The 26,747-nt window shown below is 39.9% G+C and overlaps 1 protein-coding gene across 1 annotated transcript in view; it reads left to right on the forward strand.

Annotated features, from left to right (window-relative positions):
• Positions 1–26,087, forward strand: part of KCNJ1 (potassium inwardly rectifying channel subfamily J member 1) — a 57,007-nt gene extending 30,920 nt beyond the window's left edge. The window contains exons 2-3 of the mRNA XM_020963770.1: positions 514–665; positions 24,382–26,087. Of these exons, the coding sequence (XP_020819429.1) occupies positions 24,403–25,521 (1,119 nt within the window). The 5' untranslated portion in view covers positions 514–665; positions 24,382–24,402 and the 3' untranslated portion in view covers positions 25,522–26,087. The remainder of the gene's footprint in view (positions 1–513; positions 666–24,381) is intronic.
• Positions 26,088–26,747: the final 660 nt, after the last annotated feature.

A 26,747-nucleotide genomic window follows, 5' to 3' on the forward strand; every position in this document is an offset into this window, starting at 1 on the left:
ACTCTATCCCAAGCTGCCTCTCTCTTAGAATATCTATAATAATCTCTGCTGAATAAAATTCTACTGACATAGAACTTTTCTGGAACACATCTAATGCACAAAGTAAAATACTCTCATACACCAATATGCTCACTGGAATATTATTTGGAATAAGAACCTTTGCCCTATAGCCCTTCAATAACAGGAGTGGGTCATTGAGGCTGGAAAGTTCTTTCTGTCATTCAAAATTGAGCTAAACTTTCTCCAGACACTTAGGCCATAAGAAATCATGACATGTAAAGAAGGCTTTTACAGCTAGGAAGCAGAAGGAATCACAGAACACAGATGAGAGGTACATCAGGACAACACAATGACTCTGAGGCACAGTTGGGATTAGAACTCAGAACTCCTGACCTTCCTACTTTTTCCATTTTGGACTGGTCAAAAGTACTGCCATTTATAGACCTATAGGCTAGGAGCCAGTCTTTCCTCCATGTTATTTTTCCTGCTGACTGTGTTGGTGTATTCCATCAGGTCTCCTGGCAATAGTGGCTTCATCCTTAATTGGTGAATTGGAGCAGTTCATCTCTGAAGGCCCCGAGACTCTGGGATTCCAACACCTGGCCTCTCCCAACAGACACCATATGCAGCTTTGAGAATCATCTGCTGAGCCCGGAAGGACAAAGGCAAGTAACTTAAGAGTAAAAGGATCAACAAAGTAATCACTATAGTAATCATTTTTCAGCGCAAATTAATTCATCAAACATTTAATAATAATAATAAAAATAATGATAGTAATAATAGCAGCTGGCATTTACATAGCACTTTAGGGTTTGCAAAGTTAGGGTTTGCAAACATGGTAGGTGCTATTATTATTCCTGTTTTACAGATGAGGAAACTGAGGCAAATAGAGGTTTAGTGACTTCCTGAGGGTCACCCAGATAATAAGTGTCTGAGGTGGGATTTGGGGTCTTTCTGACTCCAGGTCCAGAGCTCTATCCATTTATTAAATGCTTACCATGTGCAAGGCACAAAGGACCAAAAGGTGAAAAATAACATTGTCTCTGCTATCAAGGATGGATATTACATGTATGCAAATAACTTTTTACAGAGTAGACTATGATAGAGGCAAAAGAGAACTTTGAGGAGAGAGAGAGATCACCTTCAGCTTTAGGAATCAGGGAAGGCTTCATGTAGGAGGTAGTACCTAAGTTGGGCTTTGAAAGAAGAGAAAGATTTCTCCAGGCAGAGTGTGCTTCAGGTCTACACAAATGCATAAAAGGCAAGAAGGGGCAGGATGTTACTGGGAGGCAGATACTTTAAGGTTTGGTTGAAATAATTTGGTTGGTAAAAGGAAATTATGTGGGAAAAGGTTGGAAAGGTAGATCAGAGCAAGATTACAAAAAAATTTAAAGGCTGGGCTAAGGAGTTTATATTTTATTCAATAGATATTAGAGAATTACAGGAAGTTTTTGAGCAGAGGAATGATTTGGTCATATCTGAGCATTAGAAAGGTGATTTTGGCAGCTGTGTTAGAGCATATTAGAGCAAGGAGAGACTAGAGGCAGGAAGACCAGAGAGGAGGTTATTAAAATAATTTAGTGAATGATGATAAAGACTTGAGTGAGGGTGGTGGCTATGTGAATAGAGATAGGAGATACATGCAAGGGATATTGTAGAAATGGAATCGACAACTGATTGAATGCTGAGGGCATGAAAAAGAGTCAAACATGACTCCCATGACTGGAAGTATGGTAGGTCCATCAGTAGAAGCAGGGAGACTCGGAGGAAGGGCAGGCTTAGGGGAAAAGAGGATAGTTCAATTTTGGACCTGCCGAGATTGAGGAGGTAATGGGAAATTGAAGATGCGATCAGTAGCTGTGGTAGAGATATAGGACTGGAGCTTAGGGAGTTGTATTGAAGTTGGATGTATAGAGATACAACTCATGGAGTTGGATTTAGACACCCAGATTTAGGCATGAACTAAAAGGAAGAGGTCCCTGAAGCCATGAGACTGGATGATAATTATCGAGGGTGTAGAGTAGAAAGAGAAGAGTCCCAAGGACAGGGCCTTAGGGACACCTGCACTTAGGAATGAGGAAGAGGAAGAACCAGTGAAAAAGACTGAGAAAAAGTAGTCAGAGAGGTGGAGAAGTTCAAATGCATGGTTTCATAATTAGGGAGAAGGAAAAAAAGGATCTTCCAGAAGGAGGAGGTCCACAATGTCAAAAACTTCAGAAAGGTTGATGAGGATGAGGGCTAAGAGGATGAGGGCATAGGGATCACTAATAACCTTGAAAAGTACAATTTCAGTAAGTTAATGGGGTCAGAAGATAGATGTCAGTGGGTGGAGGGTAGTAGGTAGTTTATACTCCTTTTTCTGGATCTTAAGTGTGAAAAGGAGGAGAGATCTAGAATGATAGTTGAGAAATGCCAGGGGCAAGTGAAGGTTTTTTTTTGTTTCAGGATAAAGGACACCTGAGTTATATAGAAAGCCAGACTTATAAAGAGGCAGAGTAGGCAGTCAACTACAAAACATAATTCGGGGTGCATAGCCACAGCCTTCCTATCTCCAAGTATTCTCCCCCCTTTAGATGCCACAGTGCTTAAAATTCCATAATTGAGGATTCATGCTTTTGGGATACAGATTGTCCTTTCTATATCCTATTTTTTAAAGGACATATCCATTAAGCCACATTTTAGTGTGAATCAGCTAAGCTCCAGAGTGAAGCAGCATGAGGGCAATGGGGACTTTGAAGGATGGGAGACAAGGTTAGAAGAAGAAGAAGAAGAAGAAGAAGAAGAAGAAGAAAAGAAGAAGAAGAAGAAGAAGAAGAAGAAGAAGAAGAAGATGATGATGATGATGATGATGATGATGATGATGAAAAGTCCCAGAACACAAACCACTTCACAATTCCACCCATTTCACAATTTTGCCAAGTTTGGGCCACTAGCATTGTGTGCCAGCCTGCAGTGCCCTAAGTCCAAAATGGGTAAAACCTAGTTAATATTCTATAAATACTGGATTAGGAAAAAAAATCCCACTCCTCTTGTTTCTCACCAATTTAAATCAATAGGATCCCTAATGTTCCTGCTCATAGTTCTTGGCACACTCTCTTCATCCATTGGGGCATAAAAGGTTTCATGCCCATAGACTGGGGCACTGTGCCAACCACAGTGGATTTCTGGTAGGGAAAGTGAAGGTGACCCATACCCATAACTTCAGGTGACAGCCTATAATTAATTCAAAACAGAGTCATACTCCAGCATGGGGCAAGTTATAAAATCTCTGAAGGTCAACAAAAATCCTGGACACTTTCCCACTGCTGGTTGAAGTCATTCCTTAATTTTTTCATTGTGATAAAATGTGATTTAACCCCTTTAATTAAACTGCATTGTGACACTAACTCCTCAGTATGTCACTCAGCAATAACAATAATCATAGCTCATATTTTCATAGTGCTTTAAGGATCTCAAGACATTTTATATAAATTATCTCATTTGATCTTTACAAGCCAAAGTGATAGACACTACTATTATTACCCCTATTTTACAGATGAAGAAACTGAGACTCAGAGTGTTTAAGTGACTTGTTTGAATAGCTACTAAGTATCAAAGATGGGATATGAACCCAAGTTTTTCTGACTTCAGGTACAGCACTCTACCCATTAAACCCAGTTGCCTCTGGCCCTGTGTCATCTAACATTCCCTCTCAGCCTCCATCTTTAATTTTATTTTCTTCTGTTACCTATCATGCAGCCTTTGCTCCAGCCAGGCTGGTCTCTTCATTGTCTCACTCCTTTCAGTCCCACACCCAACGTTTTTCTCCTTCTCTATCAATGCCTTGCTCACGGCTGTTCCCTTAGTCTGAAATACTCTCTATGTTCTTTTCTGCTCATCTAAACCTTTCCTATCCTTAAAGACCCAGCTCAAAGACCACATTTTACATGACATTATTTTTGCCTCACATTGATCACTTCTTTCTTTTTCCCCGAGATAGCATTAACAATCTGTAGCCAACCTCAGCCTTTATTTACGCTCATTTTGATTTTGTTCCCTAATTATTTTCTGCAGAAGCAGAGGATAGAACGCTAGACCTGCGGTCAGGAAGACCTGAATTAAAATCTGCCCTCAGACACTGACTAGCTGTGAGACCCTGGGCAAGTTACTCAACCTTTCATAGCCTGTTTTATCATCTGTAAAATGGGGATAGTATTAGCACCTACATCCCAGGGTTACTGTAAGGATAAAATGACATAATATTTGCAAAGTACTTTGCAAACTTTGAAGTGCTTTATACATGCTAATTATGATGATGATGATGATGATGATGATGATGATGATGATGATGATGATGATGCAGATTGGGATTTTCACCATGAGCATTGATTTTTCGTCTCATCTCTTTTGTTATCTTCCATTCCTTCTTTTACTCCATTCTCTGGTGATGAAGTGGATGTCCCCTCAAGGCCAAATGCTCTATTTGGATTATTAATCTCTCTCCTTCCATTTTCTCCTGTAGATTGTTCCCATAACCACCCCCTTATTTTCTAATTTTCAGTCCCTTCCTATCTATTGTTTTCCCCCCTGCTGTGTACAAACATATCTAAGTTTCCCTTAACCTTACCAAAACTTCATTAGGCCTTCTAGATATTATCCAATATTTCTCCTCCCTTCCTCAGCCAAACTCCTAGTAGTAGCCAGGTACACTTTCTCTCTGCTCTCTCATTTCTCAACATTTTGCAATCTGGTTTCCACCCTCACCATTCAACTGAAATTCCTTCCCCCAAGTTACCAGTGATATCTTAATTGCTAAATCTCATAGCTTGGTCTTAATTCTCATCCTCATCTTCATCATTTGATGCTGCTGCTTTGACACTGTTGATCAACCTCTCCTCCTCTGAGTCCTGGAGACTCTTTTCTGGGTTTTCATGACACAATCTTTCTTTGTTCTCTTTCTACCTGTCCCCTCTCTTTCTTTTGAAAGCTTTTTAAAATTCTGGATTTTGACAAGCTTTTAAAAAAAGGGCATTTCCATGTACAAAGGAAACAAAAAGAATTTCAAGCATGAAGCCACAAATCTCTGTTTCATACAGCTTGCTTTTTTTTTGGTTGGTATATAATAAACTCAACATGTAACTTCCAAAGATATTTATCTGTATTCCATTCTAGGCTTCCTTTTGTTTTGCATTTTAAAATGCTTCAATGACCCTCTTTTCCTTCTTTTCTATTTTTTTTGGGGGGGGCAAGCATTCATATTAGTAGACTCCTTCCTTCTGTTCCTCCTGTACCTCCCTCTCCCCCAAAACAATGGGGAAAAACCACCTTCGTGAGATATTTACATAGTTATAAAAACAAATATTCACACTCATTATGCCCAAAATATATATGTCATTATATAATTTCAGTCCTTTGTCAAGAGGTGGGCAGCATGCTTCATCATCAGTCCTCTGAAATAATGCTGGGCATTGCATTGATTAGAGTTCCTAAGTCTTTCAAAGTTGTTTTTCTTTATTATGGTTGTTGTTGTTGTTATCATTATAGAATTTACTCTCTGGGCTCTGCTCACTTCACCCTATATCCATTTAAGACAGTCTTCTCAAGTTTCTTTGAAACTGGATTTTCATTATTTCTATTACATTCATGATAATTTGTTCAGATAGTCCCCAATTATTAAGCAACCTTTTACTGTCTGATTCCTTGTTAGAACAAAAGGGCTGCTATAAATATTTTGTATAGTCAGATACTTTTCCTCTTTCTAAAGTCACACAGTAACTTTTTGCATATAATTCCAAATTTCTTTCCAGAATGTCTGGACCCATTCATAGTACCTCCAATAGTGCATTAATGTGCTTGTTTTCTTTCTATCCCCCCAACAGTTGTCACTTTCCTTTTTTTTTTTTTGTCATCATTGCCAAACTCATAGAAAGGAGGTGGGACTTTCAATTTTTTTTAAAGATTTGCAGCATTATTTTCATACTGTTGTTGATTGCTTATATTCTTTTCTTCTCAGAACTTTCTGTTCATATCCTTTGACAATGTATCCAGTGGATAACTTATCCATTGGCTTAACTGCTCCTTCTCAGTCCTTTTTTTTTTTTTAACATCATTCATATAACAGTCTCTGAATGTAGATGTTCCTCAAGGTTTTGTCCTAGGTGCACTACTCTGCTCTCTAACTTTTCACCTGGTAATCTCTTCATCACCCATTGGTTCAATTATTATCTCTATGCAGTTGACTATGAGATCTAGAAATCCATTCTTAGTCTCTCTCCTAAACTCAAGCCCCTGACTCACCAATGTCTGACTATTAGGTATTTTGAACTGGATGTCCAGGAGGTATCTCAAAGTCACCATGTCCAAAAAAATTCATTCTCATCCCCTGCCCCCCCACCTCAACTTGCCCCTGTTCTATACTTTCCATTTTCTGTTAAAGATACCACCATCTTTCAATGACCTAGGTTCACAACCTGGATGCCATCTTCAGCTCTTCACAATCTTTCACCCCATATATCCAATCAGTTGCCAAATCCTTTCTATTCAGCCTCTGTAATATCTTTTATAACTGTCCTCATCTCTTTTCCCACATGGCTGTCACCCTACAAAAGTTCTCATCACCTCTGTTCGGGTCTATTATAATACCCTCTGTCCCTGCAATTTGTCTCCCTGCCTCAAGTCTTGCCCCACTCCAACCCATCTGCCACACAGTTACCAAAATTATTTCCCTCAAATACATGCCTGACTATATCACTCAAAACACTACATTAATTCTGTTTTAAATCGAGGAGCAAGTATAAAAGATTCTGCTTGGCATTTAAAGCCCCTCACAATCTATCTCCAGCCTACCTTTCTAGCCTTATTCCACATTACCCTTCTTCATGCAAACTAAGGTCCAGTTAAATAGGTCCTCTTCATAGTCTTCACACATGACACTCCACTTCCACAGCTTTGAACTAATATCTCTCATGCCTGAAATTCACTCCCTTTTCACCTCTGCCTCTAGGGATATGTAGTTCCCTTCAAGACTTAGCTCAAGTACCATGTTCTATATAGAGCCTTTCCTAAACCTCTTAGCTGCTGGTACCTCTCTCCTCCCACCCCAACACCATGTACCAATCCTGTATAGATTTTGTATATATCTATGTATGTACAGATTGACTGCCCTGATAGAATGTAAACAGACTGAGGGCAGATACTTTTTCACTTCACTTGTCTTTGTATCCCTTGCACGTAGCACATAGGGGCACTTAATAAATGCTTATTGCTTATTGATCACTATAATAAATGCTTACTGATAAGTTTCTATCTTCCTCATCCTCAAAGACTTGAAATTGTAGGCTGCTGTGACTCTCACTAAAGCATCAACCTGAAGGGAAAGGGAAGGGAATAAGCGTTTATTAAACACCTACTATGTTCCCCATTCTAGGCACTGTGCAAAGTGCTTTACAAATATCTCACTGGATCCTCCCAACAACCTTGCAGGGTAGGTGCTATTGTTATTCTCATTTTATAACTGAGAAAACGGAGGCAGATGAAGGTTAAATGACTTGGCCCAGGGTCACACAGCTAGTAAGTGTCTGAAGCTGGATTTGAACTCAGGACTTCCTGATTCCAGTCCTAGTGCTCTATTTATTGGTGCCACTTAGCTGCCTCATAACCTGAGTAACATATGTAATGTCATTCCTGGAGACATGGTAGGCATGCATAAAAAAAAGCCACGTGCTTACTCTTCTAAGCTTTATTACTTGCTCATCCATATCCCCAGCATGTTCAATGGGGAGTGATTAAAATCTATTTGCTATGGTCCACTTGAGGATGGGGTAGAGTTGCTCTAGTTGTCTTGATTCCTACCAGATCATTGCTGTTCTTGGAGATCGGAGGACCTGGGTTCAAATCCTACCTCAGACACTTCCCTAGCTGTGTGATGTTGGGCAAATCATTTAACCTTTCTTAGCATCAGTTTCTTCATGTGTAAAGTGAGGGGGGGTGGCCATCTTTGAATCCATGAAACTTGATTCAAATTAATTGAGTCACCACAGAGGAATACTTCTACAATACTCTGGATGCTGGGAAAGCCTTCTGGCTTGTGGTAGGATGAGCCTTTGTGTACTATATAAAGTGGTTAGTCACCCCTAGACTGCCCTCATGCTCTTCCAATCCCCATCCAGAGACAAGAGGTCTATACACAGGCTGCAAAGGCTTGATGTTACTTGTACTTTCCATAGAAGCAACTCAAATTGTTGGAATTTTCCTCTGAACACACCAGGCAAGCTCTTGCTCTTCTTGCACACATCCCCTGCCATCTCTTGCAGAGCGGATGGGTTCCACGAGACAAAATTTGTTTCAACAGATGGCACACTGACATTTTTCTATTGATAGCTTTAGACCAGAAGCTTCTAGCCAATCTAATACCATCAGTAGGCTCACAGTGCATTCCTAGCATCTCTCCAAAGACAATGAGATTGTCCCTATCTCTTAATACTTCATGTCACATACCACCTTTTCCATGAGCCATGGAAAAGTAGCAGGGGCTTCAGAAAGCCCTTTGAGACACAAATTGGAATAGGTAGAATCCCACCAGATGTCTTGTTTTCGTCTGTCATTGGAATCTAATAGTCTTTGCTTCAAAGTTCTAATAGTGAGAACCACTGGCTACTCAGCAGATAGTTCTGGGCATCTCACACCTGTGACATGGTGTGCTGGTTCTCTTTAATTATCTTACTCAAATTTCTCTAGTCCACACAATCTAGTCTTCCTGTAGCTCCTCCTGCAAGGTCTCACTAACCACACAACCATATTAGGCCTAATTGTGCAAAGCATACATAGGGTCACAGCTTTTGATGTCGGGTCTTGCCTTGTGAGAGCAGGAGTGTTGAGATCTTTCTTTCATGTACTATGTTAAGGTGTTCTTATAAGGATTACCCTGGATTCTAGTAAACTGATCCTTTCTGGAGGGTACCTGGGCCATATATAGAAAGTTTTTTGGAGTCAGCATCTAGGTCAGGGAGAACTGTCCAGTATTTATTGGCTCAGGGTATGATAGCTTATCATCAGATCTCTACTCTGCCAAGAATAAAGAAATGTCCACCAGTCAGTTGGTCAGTCAGTCAGTCAGTCAGTCAATGATCAATATTAAGTGTATGCTATGTACCAGGCATTGTGCTAAGCACTGGAGTGAACCAGTGCTCAACTAGAACAGAAGTTTGGGAGAAAATCCTTTGTTGGGGTAAGTATGAGGAAATCCAACTCATGGGAGGGAATTATGAATGCAGAGGGGGTGATAAGTATTAAAGGTACTTTAAGGAAGGGATCACTAGGGGTATGAGTGTAGGCAGCAAAGAAGGAAACAATAGAAAGGAAGAGATTGAAAATTGATGAGATACAGCAATACAAGGATCTAAGACATCTCCAGAGCCCTCATGATGGAAAATGCTATCCACATCCAAAGAAAGAACTATGGAAGTTGAATTGCTATCATTTTTTTCCCCTTCTGTTGAGTTTTGTTTCCTCTTTCTGATGGTTCTGCCTATTGGTTTTAATTTTTAATTAAAACTTCACTAATGTGAAAATATGCTTAATAGGAATGTAAATGTATAGCCTATATCAGATGGTGTGTTGTCTCAGGGAGGGTGATGGGGAGGAAGGGGGAGAAAAATTTTAAACTCAAAAGCATATGGAAGTGATTGTTGATAAATCAAAATAAATTAATAAAATAAATTAAAAAACAAAAAACTCAAAAAAAAGAAAAGAAATTTAATGAGATAGATGGGATTATTATAGGGAATAATATGCTGGAGAAGATGGGAGGGGAGGGAATTGATGGTACATGTTGGGCATTTGGCCTTGGTAAAAAAGGCCAGTTTATCATTAAATACTTGAGTAAAGGAGGAAAAAAAGGAAAATGACATCAAGAAATTACGAAATGTGGAAAAGAGGAAAATACAGTGTTCATAGAAAAACTTTTATTTTCTTGGTAAAGTATGAGGCAGGGTTGTAAGCTGAGAGGATGCATGGAGAGAGTAGTGGAGGAAGCTTGAGGAGAGAAGGGTAAGTTTAGAATAGCCACTGTGACCAATGGGATTATCAATTAGAGAGTTGTAAAAGTCCTTGATATGGGCAGCAAGATAGCGCAGTGGATAGGGAAGTCAGGAAAACTTATCTTCCTGAGTTCAAATCTAGCCTCAGCCACTTCCTAGCTCTGTGATCCTGGACAAGTCACTTAACCCTGTTTGCCTCAGTTTCCTCATCTGTGAAATGAGCTGGAGGAGGAAATGACAAACCATTCCAGTATCTTTGTCAAAAAAACCTCAAATGAGGTCATAAAGATTCAGATGTGACTGAAATGACTGAACAAAAGCAAAATTCCTTGATGCAGTGAGGACTCAGTTGAAATTAGATAACATGAATTTATAGTAGAGTTGGTGGCATGATTTCCTCTAGATCTGTTAAGTATTTTGTGACTAGCAGCTAAGGTGACAGATGGTGTGAGTAATTCAGGGTTGGAGTTTGGCAAGGCATGAGCTGTGATAGGGCAAATGAGCAAGGGATTTTGGAATGGAGGTAGTTTAAAGCTAAACTGATTTACTAAAGGGTTGAGACTGGGAAGGGAAGAAAGCGAAGACAGTCTGAGGAAGTCCTGAGGGGTGGAAGGATTGGACGTCATGGTGAAGACAAAGAATAGGTTATGATAATTCAGGCATAGAAAGAGATGGAATGATAGGAGCTTATGGTCAGATAAAGGAACTTCAGTGATCATGGAAGTAGAACATTTGTGGCTGATGGCAAGACCGAATGTGTGACTCATTACCAATATTACCATTTGACTGAGAGACCAGATAAAGGAGACCTACTGCCTAGTGATGCTTCAGCTTGGAAGCATGCAGAGAGAGAAAAAAAGCAACAGTATAATCCTCAGATTTATTCTCTGAAATGGCATAGAGTCTTGCTACAAAAATATTGATGTTTCAGGAAAATATAAGATAGAAGATCATTGGAAAGATGCCTGATTTTAAGTCATAAAGAGACTAGCTAATCTGCTAGTCTACAAAACAGCCACAGAAGATAAGTGAGGTCCTGAGTGGACAATACATTGCCACCATTCATTGTTGATAGGGGAGTTCATTGGCCTCTCTGTTGAATAGGAAGGAAGAGAGGTGTAAGGAAAAGCTGAGAATCAGAAAGGGGAGCCTAACCTCCAAATGTATTGACATAAAATGGCCCATATGGGGAAGAGCTGAGTCAAAGTCTAGATAAGAGGAAGACAAATTTGGATATGCCGTTAGGAGATGGAGATGGGTGCCACGACTGCCCCAGGCTGAGGGTGACCCTTGCATGGGCGAGGGGGAGGAGCTAAATATGGAGGTCATCTCTTTCCTACCCACTAATTTAGCCTTGGAGGTCCTAATGGAACTGGAGCCACCTGTAGAGATGGAATCCTTAGGGACTAGAGATAGCTTCATTCACCCTGGGCCATCCAGAAAGCCCAAAATCGGTACTTCTGGACAGTGCATCCAAAGGCACCTTGATCCCCCTTCTAGGGGGGAAGATTGACCCTTCAGAAGGCTCAGGTCATTGCAGAAATGCCCAGACTGTCAGGCCTATGACTAGGTTGATATGTGATGATGATTGAAAGTATTATTCATTGAGCCTTCTGGTATTTACTGGTGCAGAGGAGTACATCACATTCAGAAGATGTCACTGATGTATAAGTATAGGAACAGCAATTTCTTTAGCTGAGAGATTGAATATGATGTAAATTCTTTGACCAAGATGAAAATTACATGAACAAGGAGTGGATTCTCTTGTGCTGGGTCCTCATTGTTTTATTGAGGAGGCCTTTTTTTTTTCTGGTACTGACTCAAGTTCACAATGGCAGCTACATTGAAAATCCCTTTAGATCATACTTCAGGAATAAAAATTTCCACGGAGCTGGACCTTGGTCTTTAAAAGGAGGCAGACACAGACTGACTGAAACAGAAGTATCAGGACATATCAACTTGCATATGGGTCTTTGAAGAGTGCATCGATTTGGTACTTATGAAGAACCATATTACCTAGTTGCTAGTGACCAAAAGAGATGTGGGGAGAGAGAACTGTGACATGACAGAAGAGAGGAAGGAAAGAGAGAAGGAAGGAAATAAGGAGGGAAGGGAGAGCACAGTAAGGAAGGAAGGGAAGGGGAAGAGGGAAGGAAGGAAAGAAGGAAGGAAGGGAAGAGGAAGAAAAGGAGGAAGTAAAAAAGGTAGAAAAGAAGGGAGGGAGGAAGAAATACAGAATCTCTGTAAACAAAACTTATTCTCACTTTGGTCACTTCCAAAAATCCATTTCTTATTAGTCAATTATCTTTCTGTCATGAGGTGGCCAGACTTCTGGAATCATGGTTGATCATTTAGTTGATCAAAGTTCTTAACTCTTTCAAACCTCTATTTTCATAATGATGATGTAATATTATTAATTGTTTTTTTCGCCCTGCTTATTTCACTTTACACCAATTTCTACAAATATCCCCATGTCTCTTTGAAAACTTTCACTTCACGTTTTATAGTCTAATAGCATTCCCATTATATTCCTGTATCACAGCTTTTTCAGCTATTCCTCTGTAGATGGGCATTTTCTTTGGTTTCCAGTTTTTTGCCACCATAAAGAGAGCTGCTTTAAATATTTCTGTACATAAAGGACTTTATCTATTTCTTTGCTCTTCTGGGGGTACACAGGCCTACCAGGGGTATAACTGACTTGAAGGGCATGCACTGTTTAGTAACTTTTTTGTGCATAATTCCAAATTGCTTTACAGAACAGTTAAATACACTCACAGATCTGCCAATGTACATCAACATGTCTATTTTCCTGCTACCTTTCCAACATTTGTCATTTTCTTTTATTTTTATCATATCTGCCAATCTGATGGATGTTAGGTGGAACCTCAGAGTTGCATTAATTTGCATTTCTCTATTAGTAATTTTGAGCATTTTCCACATAGATATAGAGAACCTGGGTTTCCTCCCTTCAGAACTACCTGTTCATATCCTTAGATTATTTATCAAGTGGGACTCAAATTCTTACAAATTTAAATCAATTCCTTACATATTTTGAAAGCGAGACTTTAAGCACAGAAACGTGCTATGAAGATTCTTTTCTAGTTTACTATTTCCCTTCTAATCTTAGCTATATTGGATTTGGGGGGGATTTAAAAAATTGTGTGTAATCAAAATTATTCATTTAATCTGTGATGAGCTCTTCTCCATCTATAGATCTGAAATGTATTTTCTTCCTTGTTTTTCTCATTTATTTATGATGAATTATATACATCTATAATTATATCTTTTATAGGTCATTTTTCTATTTGGAGTATGTCTTTGTATAAGGTGTGAAGTGTTAGTTTAAATCTAATTTCTTCCATACTGCTGCCCTTCCAACTTTTGGATAATTCTGACTCTTAGGAAAGAATTTCCTACAATATCATACAGAAATTTGCCTATTTACAAGTTCTAGTCATTGCTCCCAGTCCGGCCTTCGGGGGCTAAACAGAACAAAGCAAATGACTTGTCCATGGAATATTACTTCGAATACATGAAGACACCTATCAGGCTCCTCTTAAATCTTATCCTCCCCATCCCCCTCTGCCCTCCTCCACCAGTACCATCAACCACTCCTTTATATGGCAAGAACTCAAGGTCCTTCACCATCTTGTTTATCCTTCTCTGTGCACTTCCTAGCTTATCAAAATCCTTCCTAAGATGGCACCCAGAACCGGGCACAATACTTTATGAGTGTTCTGACCAGGACTGAGTACAGTAGAGTTTTCATTTCCTTATTCCTGTAAGGTTCTCTCTCTCTCTCTCTCTCTCTCTCTCTCTCTCTCTCTCTCTCTCTCTCTCTCTCTCTCTCTGATGCTAGCAAATATCTGTATGTGTGTATGTACATATACGCACACACGCATGAGTGTGTATGTGTGTGTGTATGTGTGTATATGCATAGACACTATATGAACACTTGGTAAACTCAATATCTCTTGGTGGTCAGTACTCAGAATATAGCTGATACAGGGTAGGTTAGAAGATAATTCTTCCTAACCAGAAGTTCATAGGATTGTAGAGTTAGAACTGCAAGGAATTTTAGAGACTATCATTTGTCAGATGAGGAAACTAAGGCCCAGAGAGTATAAGTGATTTGCCCAATGTTATACAAATAGTAAGACATAGGATTGGACTCAGGTCACTGGACTCCTACTCCATCACACTTCTCGCTGTACCACATTCCTCTCTAATCGCTAGGCAATGTCAGGAAGGACAGTGGGTGCATGAAACTCAGACCCAGAAAGGAGTGGTAATGAAATTCAGAACACTGAATGCCTACAGCCTTGGGAGTCATAAGAACTCTGATCAATAATAGATAATTAATAATAATAATAATAATCATTAATATTTATGTAGTAATTACTGTTTGAGATGCTGTGTTAAGTGCTTTACAATTGTTATCTTATTTGATCTTCACAACAACCCTGCAAGGAAGGTACTAATATCCCCATTTTACAGATGAGGAAACTGAGACAAACAGAGGTTAAGTGACTTGCTTAGGTTCACATAGCCAGTAAGTGTCTGAGGCCAGATTTGAACTCTGGTCTTCCTAGTACTCTATCCACTGTGCCATCTGGTTGCCCTGATCAACACAATGACCACTCATGAATCCAGAGGACTAATGACAAAGTATGTACCTGTGTCCTGATAGAGAGGTAAATGACTGGGGGATGCAGAAGAAGACTGGACATAACCAATGAGAGAATTGGTTATTCTTGGCAATGCATATTTGTTAAATCCATTAGACTGTGAGCTCTTTGAGGGCAGGTACTATCCTTTGCCACTTTTTGCATCCTCAGTGTTTGGGCAGCGAGGTGGCACAATGGACAGAGTGCCAGACCTGGAGTCAAGAAGATGTATTCCTGAATTCAAATCTGGCCTCAGCTACTTTCTAGCAGTGTGATCCTGGGCAAGTCACTTAACCTTATTTACCTCAGTTTCCTCATCTGTAAAATGAGCTGGACATTCAGACTCCCAGGAGCCAAGATGGCAGAGTAAGCAGTAAATCACCATAACTTCCCACATTTACCCTCAAACAACTATAAAATAACTCCCCAAAACAAATCCTTGAACAACAGAACCAGCAAAAAGGTGAGGTGAAACAATCTTTTAGCCTAAGAAACTTGGAAGATTGTCAAGAAAGGTCTATCTCATTTGGGTAAAAGGGGAACATAGTCCAGGATAGTAAGTGTCCCAGCAAGCTAGCAGCAAGCCCCACCTCAGCAAACCAGTGGGAGATCCTGAGCTCCAGTGTGGTGGATCAGGCAAATGCCAAGACCAAGACCCACCACATGCTTCAGCACAGCCAGGGAACAGGCAGACTCCAGCTCTGAGAACTGTCACATGCTTCAGCATAGCCCTGGGCAAACAGACAGCTATCAGCAGCCAGACATCCATAGGAAAACAGTTAGCCTCCAGCAGCCAGACTACCACGTGCTTCGTGTAACCCTGGGGAAGCACAGAAAACCCCACTGGCCTCAGTACGTACCAGACACCAGCACTAAGACCCCAGCTCTGCTCTAGGTAATCTGCCAGACCCTTATGACCTGCAACAGCACCAGCCAACCCCACCCCATGCCCTCAGCATGGTACCAGAGCCCAGGGTCCCTGTGGGACTCAGGGCAACATCAGTTCAGCACCAGGTAAACAGCCAGGGACGGCAGCTCCTGGCACAAGAAGCCTAAGACAGTCCTCCTCCCTCCCGGAAGCAGAGTTCAAATTAAAAAAAGAAAAGAAAAAGGCCAAAAAAGATGAGCAAACAACAACAACGACAACAAATCTGACTATAGAAAGTTATTGTTATCATTATATTTTTATTCTGGTGGCAGGGAAGATCATGACTCAAACTAAGAGGAGGACAACAATGTCAAAACACCTATGGGCAAAGCCCCAAACAAAAACATGAAGTGGTCTGAAGCTCAGAAAGAACTCATGGAAGAGCTCAAAAATGAGCTTAAAAAATCATATAAGAGAGGGGAAAGAAAAATTGGGGGAAAATGAGAGTGATGCAAGAGAGTGATGCAAGAGTGAATAGCTTGGAAAAAGAAAACAACTTCTTAAAAAGTACAATTGTCCAAAAGGAAGTACAGAAACTGAGGAAAACAACTTAAAAGTTAGAATTGAGCAAGTGGAAGCTAATGACTCTATGACACATGAAAAATCAATCAAACAAATTCAAAAGAATGAAAAAATAGAACATGTAAAATACCTCATTAGAAAAACAACTGACCTGGAAAATAGATCCAGGAAAAACAATGTCAGAATCATTATACTACCTGAAAGCCATAATCAAACAGAAGACCTGCACAGCATGTTTCAGGAAATTATCAAGTAAAACTGCCCTAATATCCTGGAACCAGAAGGTAAAGCAGGCATTGAAAGAATCCACCAATCCCCTCAGGAAAGAGATCCCGAAATAAAAACTCCAAGGAATATTATAACCAAATTATAGAACTATCAAGTCAAGGAAAAAATACTGCAAGTGACCAGAAAGAAACAATTAAAATATTGGGGAGCCACAATCAGGATTTCATAGGACAACATTAAAGTATCAGAGGTCATGGAACATGGTATTTCAGAAGGCAAAGAAACTAGCACTACAACCAAGAATCACCGACCTGGAAAAATTAAGCACAACACTTCAAGAGAAAACAATGGTCATTCAATGAAATAGAAGAATTTCTTTTTTCTTATTAATTTATTTTGATTTATCAACAATCACTTCCATAAGCTTTTGAGTTTTAAATTTTTCTCCCTCTCCCTTCCCCCTCCCTCCCCAAGATGGCATGCAATCTGATATAGGCTATACATATACATTCCTATTAAACATATTTTCACATTAGTGATGTTGTAAGGAAGAATTAGAACCAACAGGAGGAACCATCAGAAAGAAGAAACAAAACAAAACAGAAAAAAATAGCAAATATTATGCTTCGGTCTGCATTCAAACTCCATAATTCTTTCTTTGGATGTGGATAGCATTTTCCATTATGAGACCTTTGGAGATGTCTTAGATCCTTGCATTGCTGAGAGGGCTAAGTCTATCAACATTAGTCATTGCACAATGTGGCTGTTACTGTGTACAGCATTCTCCTGGTTCTGCTCACTTCACTCAGCATCAGTCCATACAAATCTTTCCAGGTTTTTCTGAAGTCTGCCTGCTCATCATTTTTTTTTTATTAATTTATTTTGATTTATCAACAATCACTTCCATATGCTTTTGAGTTTAAAATTTTTCTCCCCCTTCCTCCCCCCCACCCTCCCAAAGACAGCACACAATCTGATATAGGATTTACATTTACATACCCATTAAACATATTTTCACATTAGTGAAGTTGTAAGTAAAAATTAAAACCAATAGGAGGAACCATCAGAAAGATGAAACAAAACTCAACAGAAGGTAAAAATAAGTGATAGCGATTCAAACTTCCATAGTTCTTTCTTTGGATGTGGGCAGCATTTTCCATCCCAAGACCTCTGGAGATGTCTTAGATCCTTGTAATGTTGAGAAGGGTTCAGTTTAACAATCTTAGTCATTGCATAACATGGCTGTTATTGTGTACAAAGTCCTCTTGGTTCTGCTCACTTCACTCAGCATCAGACCATATAAGTCTTCCCAGGTTTTTCTGAAGTCAACCTGTTCATCATTTCTTATAGCACAATAGTATTCCATTACATTCATATACTACAACTTGTTCAGCCATTCCCCAATTGATGGGCATCCCCTCAATTTCCAATTCTTTGCCATCACAAAAAGAGCTGCTATAAATATTTTTGTACATGTGGGACCTTTTCCCACTTGTATGATCTCTTTGGGATACAACCCTAGAAGTGGAAATAGAAGAATTTCAAGCCTTCATAAGGAGAAGACCAGAACTGAACAAAAAATTTGATCCCCTATATCGAGACCCAAGGGAAACCTAAAAAGGGAAAAAGGGAAAAGAAAACATAGAGGAGCTGAATGGTTTACATCCCTACATGGCAAGATGATACATGTAATTCTTAAAAATTGTACCACTAATAGTACATCTAGAAGGAATTTACATAGACAGAGGATATGGGTATGAGGTGAATTTGAGGGAATGACATGAAAAATAATTAAGGCATGAGAAATAGAAGTACACGGGGTACAGAAGGAAGGGAGAGGTAGAATGGAGTAAATTGTTTCACATGACAAGGTGTGAAAAACTTATTACAATGGAGAGAAAGGTAAGGGGGGGCAAAGGGCATCTCTTGAACCTTATTCTCATCAGCATTGGCTCAGAGAGGGAATAATATATACAACCAGTTGAATATATAAATCTCTTACCTGACAGGAAAGTAGGAGGGGAAGAGATTAAGTAAAGGGGGAAGGGACCGACAGAAGATAGGGCAGAGGGGAAATGGTAGATAGAAGCAATATGTTATCAAGGAGAGAAAGGGTAAGAAAGGAGAGAGAGAACAAACAGGAGGAAAATGGAGGGAAATAGCACAGTTAGTAATGTGAATGTTAATGGGATGAACTCTCCCATAAAGCAGGAGTGGATAGCAGAGTGGATCAAAACCCAGAATCCTACACTATGTTGTTTATAAAAAAACACACTTGAAACAGAGAGACACACACAGAGTACAGGTGAGGGGCTGGAGCAGAATCTGCTTTGCTTCAGCAGAAGTTAAAAAAGCAGAGGAAGCAGTCCTGATCTCAGGCTAAGCAAAAGCAAAAATAGACTTAATTAAAAGAGTAATATCAATATTAAACATATATGCACTAAGTGGTATAACATTCACATTATTAAAGGAGAAGTTAAGTGAGTTACAGGATCATGATCAAGAGATAGAGAGGATTATGAAAAGTAAAATAGATAATTCTGATTATATTAAATTAAAAAGGTTTTGCACAAACAAAACCAATGCAACCAAGATTAGAAGAAAAGCGAAAAGCTGGGAAACAATCTTTACAGCTAGTGTCTCTGATAAAGGCCTCATTTCTCAAATATAGAGAGAACTGAGTCAAATTTATAAGAATATAAGCCATCCTCCATATGACAAATGGTCAAAGGATATGAACAGGCATTTTTCAGATGAAGAAATCAAAGCTATCTATAGACATATGAAGAAATGCTGTAAATCACTTTTGATTAGAGAAATGCAAATAAAAACAACTCTGAGGTGTCACCTCACACCTATCAGATTGGCTAATATGACAAAAAAGAAAAATGATAAATGTTAGAGAGGATGTGGGAAAATTGGGACACTAATGTACTGTTGGTGGAGTTGTGAATTGACCCAACCGTTCTGGAGAGCAATTTGGAGCAATGCCCAAAGGGCAACAAAATTGTGCATACCCTTTGATCAGCAATATTCCACTGCTAGGTCTGTATGCCAAAGAGATCATAAAAAATGGAAAAGGACCTACATGTACAAAAATTTTTATAGCAGCTCTTTTCATGGTGGCAAAATATTGGAAATTGAGGAGATACCTATCCATTGAGGAATGGCTAAACAAGCTGTGGTACATGAATATAATGGAATACTATTGTGCAATAAGAAATGATGAGCAGGCAGATTTCAGAAAAACCTGGAAAGGCTTGTATGAACTGATGCAAAGTGAAATGAGCAGAACCAGGAAAATATTGTGAACAGTATCAGCAACATTGTGTGATGAGCAACTATGAATGTGAATCAGCTCTTCTCAGCAACCCAGTGATCCAAGACAAACACAAAGGACTCAAGAAGAAAAATGTTATCCACATTTAGATAAAGAACTGATGGACTTTGAATGCAGATGGAATTTTTTCGCTTTATTCCTTTTCATGGTTTTTTCCCTCTCTGTTTCTTCTTTCACAGCTGTGATGAATATGGAAATATATTTTATATGATAGCACATGCAGAACTGATATCAAATAGCCTACCATTTTAAGAGAAGAGAAGGGTAGGAAGGGAGAAAAATTTGGAACTCAAGATCCTGTAAAAATGAATGCTAAAAATTTTCTTGACTTGTATTTGGGAAAAAAAATAAAATACTATTAAAAAAAAGAGCTGAAGAAGGAAATGGCAAAGCACTCCAGTATCTTTGCTAAGAAAACCCCAGATGGGCTCACAAAGATTGAGACACAACTGAATAAAAAACCAAAAAACAAAGGACTGAACATTCTTGGTTCTTAGCACCATGCCTGGAACATAGTAGGCACTTAATAAACATTTATTGAATGACTGACTGTTACAAGGATTTTTATTTTAATTTGATTTTTCAAAGGGGTGGAGGAATATGGAAGGGAAAGAAATTAGATTTATTTTCATTTAAAAATATACAATTTAAGTTAAAAGAAACAAAGCAAAACATTGAGTACCTGCAGCCCAGAAAGTTTAATGGTTGGATGGTCATGTTTTAGCATGATGTGCCAAGGACATCAAATGTGAGGTCAGAAGATCTAGGTTGAAATTTAGTCTCTGCTGCTTATAAGTTGTGTAATGTTGGGCAAGTCAGTTCTAATCTCTAAGCTTCAGTTTCTTCATCTGCAAAATGAGGACTAGATGAGCTCTAAGGGCCCTTTAAACTCTAACATTAATGATCCTATTAGCATTATGGGACCTTGCAAGATAATTAGTCAGTCAACAAATGTTCATTAAGTGCTTCTTACTTATCAGGTGCTGTGCTAAGGCTGGATACAAAGAAAGGCAAAAAGTCCTTAAAGGAAGGAGGTAGCTAGAAGGTTTAGTGGATATAACACTGGACCTGGAGTCAGGGAAACTTGAGTTCAAATCTGGCCTCAGACACTAGCTCTGTGACCCTGGGCAAGTTACTTAACCTGTTTGTTTTAATCCACTGGAGAAAAAACATGGGAAATCACTCCAGTCCCTTTGCCAAGAGAACCCTTTGGACAGGATGGACAGGACTGAACAATAATAACACCTCAAGAAGCTCATGTTCTAATGTGAAAATTAACACTTAGTCTTACTGATAAGGAAAATAAAGCTCAGAGAGGATAAATTACTTGTCCAAAGTCACACAGGAAGTTGATTGGAGAATCTGGACAGGAGCCCTTTTCTCCAGTCTCCCAGACCTCACAGTGGCTTGGTTTAAAAGAAATCATTCTGCATGTAAAGAATATTCCATAGCACTGGCTTTGAGCTTTTCCCAGAGAGAGAAGCCCTTGGTCAGAGGCAGGACTGTTGGTGCCTGTGCTGTGTAAACCTGGGAAGGAGTGGGGTGCTGGAGGTGGGGAAGGGAGGGATCGGAGACTTAGGGTAGCACTTATTTCACACCTTGCAAGGCTGGGCTAATACACATGGTCAGTAATGTTGCCTTTGTGGCTAGCAGATGTACTTAGCTTTAAGAAAACATGACATTCACCCAAAAGAAAAGTTAGTGGAAATTATTCCCATTTGAAAAAGTATTCTTCTCTTTATAAAAGTCAGTGCATTTGTGATGGATTACAGATTATTAGCTATTTCATGAAAAGATTGCGTTGTGAAAGCAAGGTAAGGAACAGCAGCAGATCCTGCTGCCGTGGAAGTCAGGAAACATGGGATCTGACTCCTGATTCCAATACTAAGCTGTGCAACCTGGTCAAGTCACTGAACCCCTCTGAGTCTCAGTTTCTTTCTCTGGAAAATAGGGATTATGATGCCTGCCACATGGTACAGTGAAAAGAATAGAACACTGGATTTGGAGTCAAGAAGACCTGAGTTCACACCCCACCTCTGATGCCAACCTACCTGTGTAACCTTGCACAAGTCACCACCTTCCTGGGTGTCAGTTTCCTTAAGTGTAAAATGAGGGGGTCACACAGCTCCTGACATCCCTTACAGTTCTAAAGCTATGATCCTATGATCAAATGAGATCATGTGAAGAGTGCTCTATGAATGTCAGCTATTTTCAGAAAGATGAAGAAAAACTCAAAGCTGATATTGAGGTATCATTGCCAATTACAGATCAATTAAAATTGCAGTGTCCTAATCATTATCTAAGGCATCATGTAAAATTCCTTTCCCCTGTTGGGTAAAGTGAGGTAACCTTGTATGAAAAGCCCCATCAAGAGTCTAAAATCCTGTGTATTTGGGAAAAGGTTCATGAATGAGTAAGGGTGAGAGATGGGAAGGGAAAGGAATAAGCATTCACATAGCACCTACCTTGCACCAGACGTTGTACTGTGCACTTACAAAATTATCTCATTTAATTGTCACAGCCATGTAAAGGTTGTTTGTTGTTGTTTCATCATTTATCATCATGCCTGACTGTGATCTTTCTGAGGGTTTTCTTGGCAAAGATACTAGAGAGGTTTGTCTTTTCCTTCTCCAGCTCAATTTACAGATGAGGAAACTGAGGCAAACAGGGCTAAGTGACTTGCCCAGGGTTATGCAGCTAGTAAGTATCAGAAGCCAGATTCGAACTAGGTCTTCCTGACTCCCTGTCCAGTGCTCTATCTTCTGAGCCATCATTTGCATCAGAATAGGGGTAAGAAGTCAGGATGGGAGCTCTACCCTTGGTGTAGACAAATAAAGCAGTTTGTCTTGCATCTGGGCCCTCTAGCTCAAGTTTTGAGGGGTTGGAGTGGGGGATGGATTAGGAGTATTCTTCTGTTAGCACATAGCAATAATATTAGATCACATTTACTCTTTGCTTTAAGGTTTACTGAGTACGAACAAAGCAGGCAATTGAATTATGATCACTTTTACCTAGTATTGCCTTTCTCTGTTTTCACCTGGCTGAGGCAGTGAACAAGATACCAGAGAGCATCTCCTTTCTTTAGAGCCAGTCTCTGGTCAGTTTCACTTCCTGGATCCTGCAGATGTATAGATGGCTAAAGGGGGATTTTGAATTCTATTTAAAAACTACATTTGCATTTGATTCAAAGTGCCATGAAGATATTATTAAGCATAGTGAGCACTAGAACCCCTTTCACTCTTTCTTTTGGGGTGATGATGATGATGGTGGTAAAAGTGAGTTTTCTAGAGAGACAGCATGATGTAGTGGAAAGAACATTGGCCTCTGCCTCAGTTTCAGCTTTACCAATCTTTCCCCCACTTTGCAGTTGCTAATGACCTCTCTCTCTCTCTCTCTCTCTCTCTCTCTCTCTCTCTCTCTCTCTCTTTTTGCTTTGGCAATCAGGGTTAAGTGACTTGCTCAGGATCACACAGCTAGTAAGTGTCAAGGGTATGAGGCTGAATTTGAACTCAGTTCTTCCTGACTCAAAAGCCAGAGGTTTATCCACTGTGCCACCTAGCTGCCCCTCTAATGACTTCTCTTTTCAGATTATCCTCTACTCACTTTTGTATATACCTAGTTATTAACAGCTCCTGCCCCCATCCCACCCCCATTAGAATGTAAGCTCCTAAGGGCAAAATGTGTTTTTTCCCTTTGCATTCTCAGTACTTAGCACAGTACCAGGCATATAGTAAGTGCTTAAGTAATACCTATTGACTGACTGACTTGGCACTCCCAGAAGATATGAACTCTAGTCTTGCCTGTGCTACTTTCTAATTGTGTAACCCGAGATAAAGGTCTCAATTTCCTTATCTATAAAATGATAGAGTTCAGACTAGAGGATCTCTAAAGCTCTCCCAACTCTCAAATTCTGTGTGAGAAGCAGTACTCAGGACAAAAGACTAATAATTAAGGCCTCTTAAATTTTCATCTGGTTCCACTAGTAACTAGTTGAATTTTTTAAGAGAAAGTCTCTTTGTTTCTCTCTGTAAGATGAAGTTCGTGGGAGTAACATTTGCCTCACACCCCTAATCCATCCCCCACTCCAACCCCTCAATGCAGTGAGCCATTGTTTTAGAAAGGGCTTTGAGGAACTGGGTGGAATGGCATTGTCTAAAGAAGTTTTGGGATGGCTTCTTGACAGCTGGCCCCTAATAATGAATCTTTGAATAATGAGATGATAGGTGGCGGCAGGTTGATCCTGGCTGCTTCCTTCCTCATTGGAATCCTGACAAACTACAGAGAGCCACTGAGACATGAGACCTGGTCTAGGGACCCACTAGAATAGCCTGATCTTGTGTCTAGATAGTGCTGATCACATAAAATGCATTCCAGGAACACTCATTGAATTTAATTAAATTTTAATGATACTATAGAGAAATCTAACTTTGTTGTACAAAACTATTATTACTAAATATCTAAGCATGCTAGCCCTCCCTTCAGTAAAGAATTCCTTTAGAGAAGAGAATTTTGGTTACCAATCTGTATACCCCTCAGTTAGCCCAACTGGCTTGATAGCAAGCATAGCAATGTAAAATCTCTCCTTACATAGCTAAGGCTGTGTGCATGAGTCACTTCCCTCATTGTAGCTGCAAATAGAATTATAATTCTTTTCTTTTTTAACTTTGATATGTTTTCCAGATTGAAGTGTTGACAGAAAGGATGTTCAAATATCTCCGGAAATATTTTGCTATACACCTTTTTGGACATTCCCAACGGAGAGCAAGGCTAGTCTCCAAAGATGGAAGGTGTAACATAGAGTTCGGCAATGTGGAGGCACAATCAAGGTTGTTCTTCTTTGTGGATATCTGGACGACAGTGCTTGACCTCAAGTGGAGGTACAAAATGACCATTTTTATCGCTGTCTTCTTAGGCAGCTGGTTCTTCTTTGGCCTCCTATGGTACGCGGTAGCCTACATACATAAAGATCTTCCAGAGTTTCATCCGTCTAGCAACCATACTCCATGTGTGGATAACATTAACAGCTTGACCTCAGCTTTCCTATTTTCTCTAGAAACACAAGTTACCATCGGTTATGGTTACCGGTGTGTGACAGAACAATGTGGCACCGCCATCTTCCTTCTTGTCTTCCAGTCCATCCTTGGGGTTATAATCAACTCTTTCATGTGTGGTGCCATCTTAGCCAAGATCTCTAGACCAAAGAAACGAGCCAAAACCATCACCTTCAGTAAGAATGCTGTCATCAGCAAACGGGGTGGGAAACTTTGTCTCCTGATCCGGGTGGCTAACCTTAGGAAAAGCCTCTTGATTGGCAGTCACATCTATGGCAAGCTCTTGAGGACCATAGTCACACCTGAGGGAGAGACCATTATTTTGGACCAGGTAGATATCAACTTTGTGATTGATGCAGGCAATGAAAACTTGTTCTTTATTTCTCCATTGACCATCTATCATGTTATTGACCATAACAGCCCCTTTTTCCACATGGCACCTGAAAACATTCTCCAGCAGGACTTTGAGCTGGTGGTGTTTCTAGAGGGAACAGTGGAGTCCACTAGTGCCACCTGTCAGGCCCGGACATCCTATGTCCCGGAGGAAGTGCTATGGGGTTATCGTTTTGCCCCCATGGTGTCCAAGACCAAGGAAGGGAAGTATAGAGTAGATTTCCATAACTTTGGCAAGACAGTGGCAGTGGATACCCCACATTGTGCCTTATGCCTTTACAATGAGAAAGATGCCAAAGTCAGGTTGAAGAGAAGCTATGACAATCCCAACTTTGTCCTGGCAGAAGTCAGTGAAACAGATGATACCAAAATGTAGCCATTTAGCTTAACAAAGCAAAAATACTATGGTACATGACAACTTAGAAACACAGAGAATCAATCAGAATTTTCAGGGATGCCTAAACAGGACAAGAACCTTCAAAGAAAGTTTATGAGTACTATTACTCTTTGCATTCTGTGGTCCAACCTTATAGAACACAGCACTACCAATTTCAGGCAGTAGTAGTGTATAGGAGTCTCTTTAAAGTAATTAAGACATCAAACAATCTGACTGTAAGTTCCTTGAAGGCAAGAGCTGCTTCATTTTTGCTCTGAGTTCCTAGGGGCTAGCTTAGTGCCTTCACTTTCTTAACTTTCAGGGCTTGTTGTTGGGTTGAACTGATATGAACATGTGAAGTAAGCAAATTCCAATGCCACCCTCCCCACCCTTTGCAATCTGGGAGTTCTTTTTAGCAATATTCATGATTGACATATGGATGGGCTTCTGAAGGAGATCTGTCCAAATTTTTACTTTGTGTTAAGTCAGAGTCATTGCAACAGATAGTGTGTAACTGATGGTGTCTACCTAAGTAAAGGAAGCTGGAGAATTGAGATAATTATCTAGCAGGGGTGGGGAGCCTGCAGCCTCGAGGCCTCATGTGGCCCTCTAGGTCCTCAAGTGTGGCCTTTTGACTGAATGACTTCACAGCCACACTTGAGGACCTAGAGGGCCACATGTGGCCTTGAGGCCACAGGCTCCCCACCCCTGAGATGGGGGAAAATCCACAAATTTAATTAAGAGGCAAATAGGAAGATGTTGTCTTGATGATCTAGCCTGGCTGTCTACATTGTCACTAATTATTTTCTGCTGTCCACTATGATTTTCATGACTTTTATTTACATGGGGTGTCCCAATGAAAACTAGCCCCAATAAATACACTACAGGGATCAGTAGCTAATAATTACGGATTTAGAGATAAAAGGGACCTCACAGGACATCTAGTCCAACCTCCTTGATTTCTACATAAGGAAACTTGAAGCCCTAAGAGGTGAACTGATTGAAAGGCCTCAGCCATAGAAGTACTCATTTGGGGCGATTTTTTTTTTCAGGAAAGTTAAAAATGGTTTATGAATTATTCACAGTGGTAGAGAACACACAAATATCAAATAGGATCTCAAAGAATGATTTTCCTACTCCGTACCACCACCCCTCAAAGAAATTGTGAATTTCTCAGGGTAGCCGTATTCTCACTTGATTCAGTTGATGCTGAGAATCGAGAATCA

Source organism: Phascolarctos cinereus, unplaced genomic scaffold, assembly GCF_003287225.1.
Source record: "Phascolarctos cinereus isolate Bilbo 61053 unplaced genomic scaffold, phaCin_HiC Scaffold_726;HRSCAF=1367, whole genome shotgun sequence".
Lineage (NCBI taxonomy): Eukaryota > Metazoa > Chordata > Mammalia > Diprotodontia > Phascolarctidae > Phascolarctos > Phascolarctos cinereus.